This window comes from Zingiber officinale, chromosome 2A, assembly GCF_018446385.1.
Source record: "Zingiber officinale cultivar Zhangliang chromosome 2A, Zo_v1.1, whole genome shotgun sequence".
In the NCBI taxonomy this organism is placed as follows: domain Eukaryota; kingdom Viridiplantae; phylum Streptophyta; class Magnoliopsida; order Zingiberales; family Zingiberaceae; genus Zingiber; species Zingiber officinale.
The window spans coordinates 100,657,950-100,659,911 of NC_055988.1; the positions used below are offsets into that span (position 1 = coordinate 100,657,950).

Sequence of the window (1,962 nt, forward strand, 5' to 3'; positions counted from 1 at the left end):
AAATATAATATCACAATAATATTATTTTTTTAAAATAATATTAAAAAATGAAAAATAAATATATCTTTTAAAAAATATAAAAGTTATGTGCGTTTTTTTTTAATTTTAATTTTAAATGGGGTCTATCGATTCAAAATTATCAGTTTGAAATATTCGGAATGACTAGGGAAGAGACAGGGCGAGCGTTGGGGAGAGTAAAGTGAGCGGGACCCGGCGACGGCTTGCCCTGAGCTGGAAGGCAAGCCCATCTGCTTCGGGGCCCACCCGCTGGGTAAGGTTTTTTCTGAAACCCAACCCCAGTTTCCCGCTATAAAAATCCACCCGCCCTCCGCAGAACCCAACGTACTGAACCGGATAATTCGACCGAGTTAAACGGGTCAATGGACCGGAGCCGCAGCGACTATTTCTGCTTCCTCTCCTCCCTCCTCCTCCCTCTCTTCGCCCTCGCCGCCGCTCGGCCCGCCAGCTTTCTGCAAGATTTCCGGGTCTACTTCGCCGGAACCCACATACGGCAGACGGAAGGCGGCTCGGCGGTCCAACTGATGCTCGACCCTTCTTCCGGTAATTAATGCTTTTTAATCACTCCCGTTAATTAACGCCGTCATTATCGACTCTAATCGCTCTCGTCGATCAGGATGCGGGTTCTCTTCGAAGAAGATGTACCACTTCGGCCGGGTCAGCATGAAGATTAAGCTCATTCCGGGCGACTCCGCCGGCACCGTCACCGCCTTCTACGTCCGTACCATTAACGCCTAATTAATCGCTGTGATAATTAATTACGCAGATAATTAACTAATGGGGGCGCGCGTGCAGATGAACTCGGACACCGACTCGGTCCGTGACGAGTTGGACTTCGAATTCCTGGGGAACCGGACCGGCCAGCCGTACACGGTCCAGACCAATGTGTATGCTCACGGGAAGGGCGACCGGGAGCAGCGGGTCAACCTCTGGTTCGACCCGTCTAAGGAATTCCACACATACTCCATCACGTGGAACCGCCAACAAGTCTTGTAATTAATTAACCCTACATTTTACCGCGTCTTAATCGAGGATTAACTTGCGGCTTTAATTAATCAAATGAGGGGGGCGGCGGCGCAGGTTCGCCGTCGACGACGTGCCAATCCGGGTGTACAAGAACAACGCGGCGGTGGGGGTGGCGTACCCGTCGGCGCAGCCCATGCGGGTGTACTCAACGCTGTGGGAGGGCGACGACTGGGCGACGCGCGGCGGGATGGAGAAGATCGACTGGAGCAAGGCGCCGTTCTACGCCTACTACAAGGACTTCGACATCGAGGGCTGCGACGTCTCCAGCGCCGCCGACGCCGCCTGCGTCGCCGACCAGCGCAACTGGTGGGAAGCGCCGGCGTACCGCCAGCTCAGCCCGGAGCAGGCCAGGAAGTACCGCTGGGTGAGGACCAACTTCATGATCTACGACTACTGCACCGACAAGACGCGCTACCCAGTGCCGCCGCGCGAGTGCCTCGCCGGAATCTGAGCCCCGCCGCCCCCGGCGGACGTCGGTCGCATGCATGGGTAATGAAGCTTTTGCATGAGTATATATGCATAATGTGATTTATGCGGTTATATAAAGATCAAATGGTATATGTCGATCTCTATAAAATAAATTACGGATCAACTTACCAACCGTCAAATATTTATTTGTATTCATGAAACACAATAATAAGAAGCGATATAATAGCTTAATTGATGAATTAAGCGAGATCTGACCTGTAATATTATGATTACGTTTGACTTTAATGCTCATATATTAAGTCTTTAAGAGTCATCATTGATATGTTGACCATGTCAACTGCTTGACCGACATGTTTCATTAATGATAGGAAGTTCACATGCAGCTAATAAATAATTGCAGAGACGACATTACACATCAGTAAAGGCATCATGGATGGATAGACGGTGTGATTGTTGAAATATAAAATATTAGAATTTAAATTTAGTATG

The 1,962-nt window shown here is 49.4% G+C and overlaps 1 protein-coding gene across 1 annotated transcript; it reads left to right on the forward strand.

Annotated features, from left to right (window-relative positions):
* The first annotated feature begins 327 nt into the window (after positions 1 to 327).
* Positions 328 to 1,716, forward strand: LOC122041732 (probable xyloglucan endotransglucosylase/hydrolase protein 7). The gene is made up of 4 exons (XM_042601517.1): positions 328 to 561; positions 635 to 735; positions 814 to 1,010; positions 1,099 to 1,716. Exons 1-4 carry the CDS (start codon positions 381 to 383, stop codon positions 1,493 to 1,495), a joined length of 876 nt encoding a protein of 291 aa, XP_042457451.1. The 5' UTR covers positions 328 to 380; the 3' UTR covers positions 1,496 to 1,716.
* Positions 1,717 to 1,962: the final 246 nt, after the last annotated feature.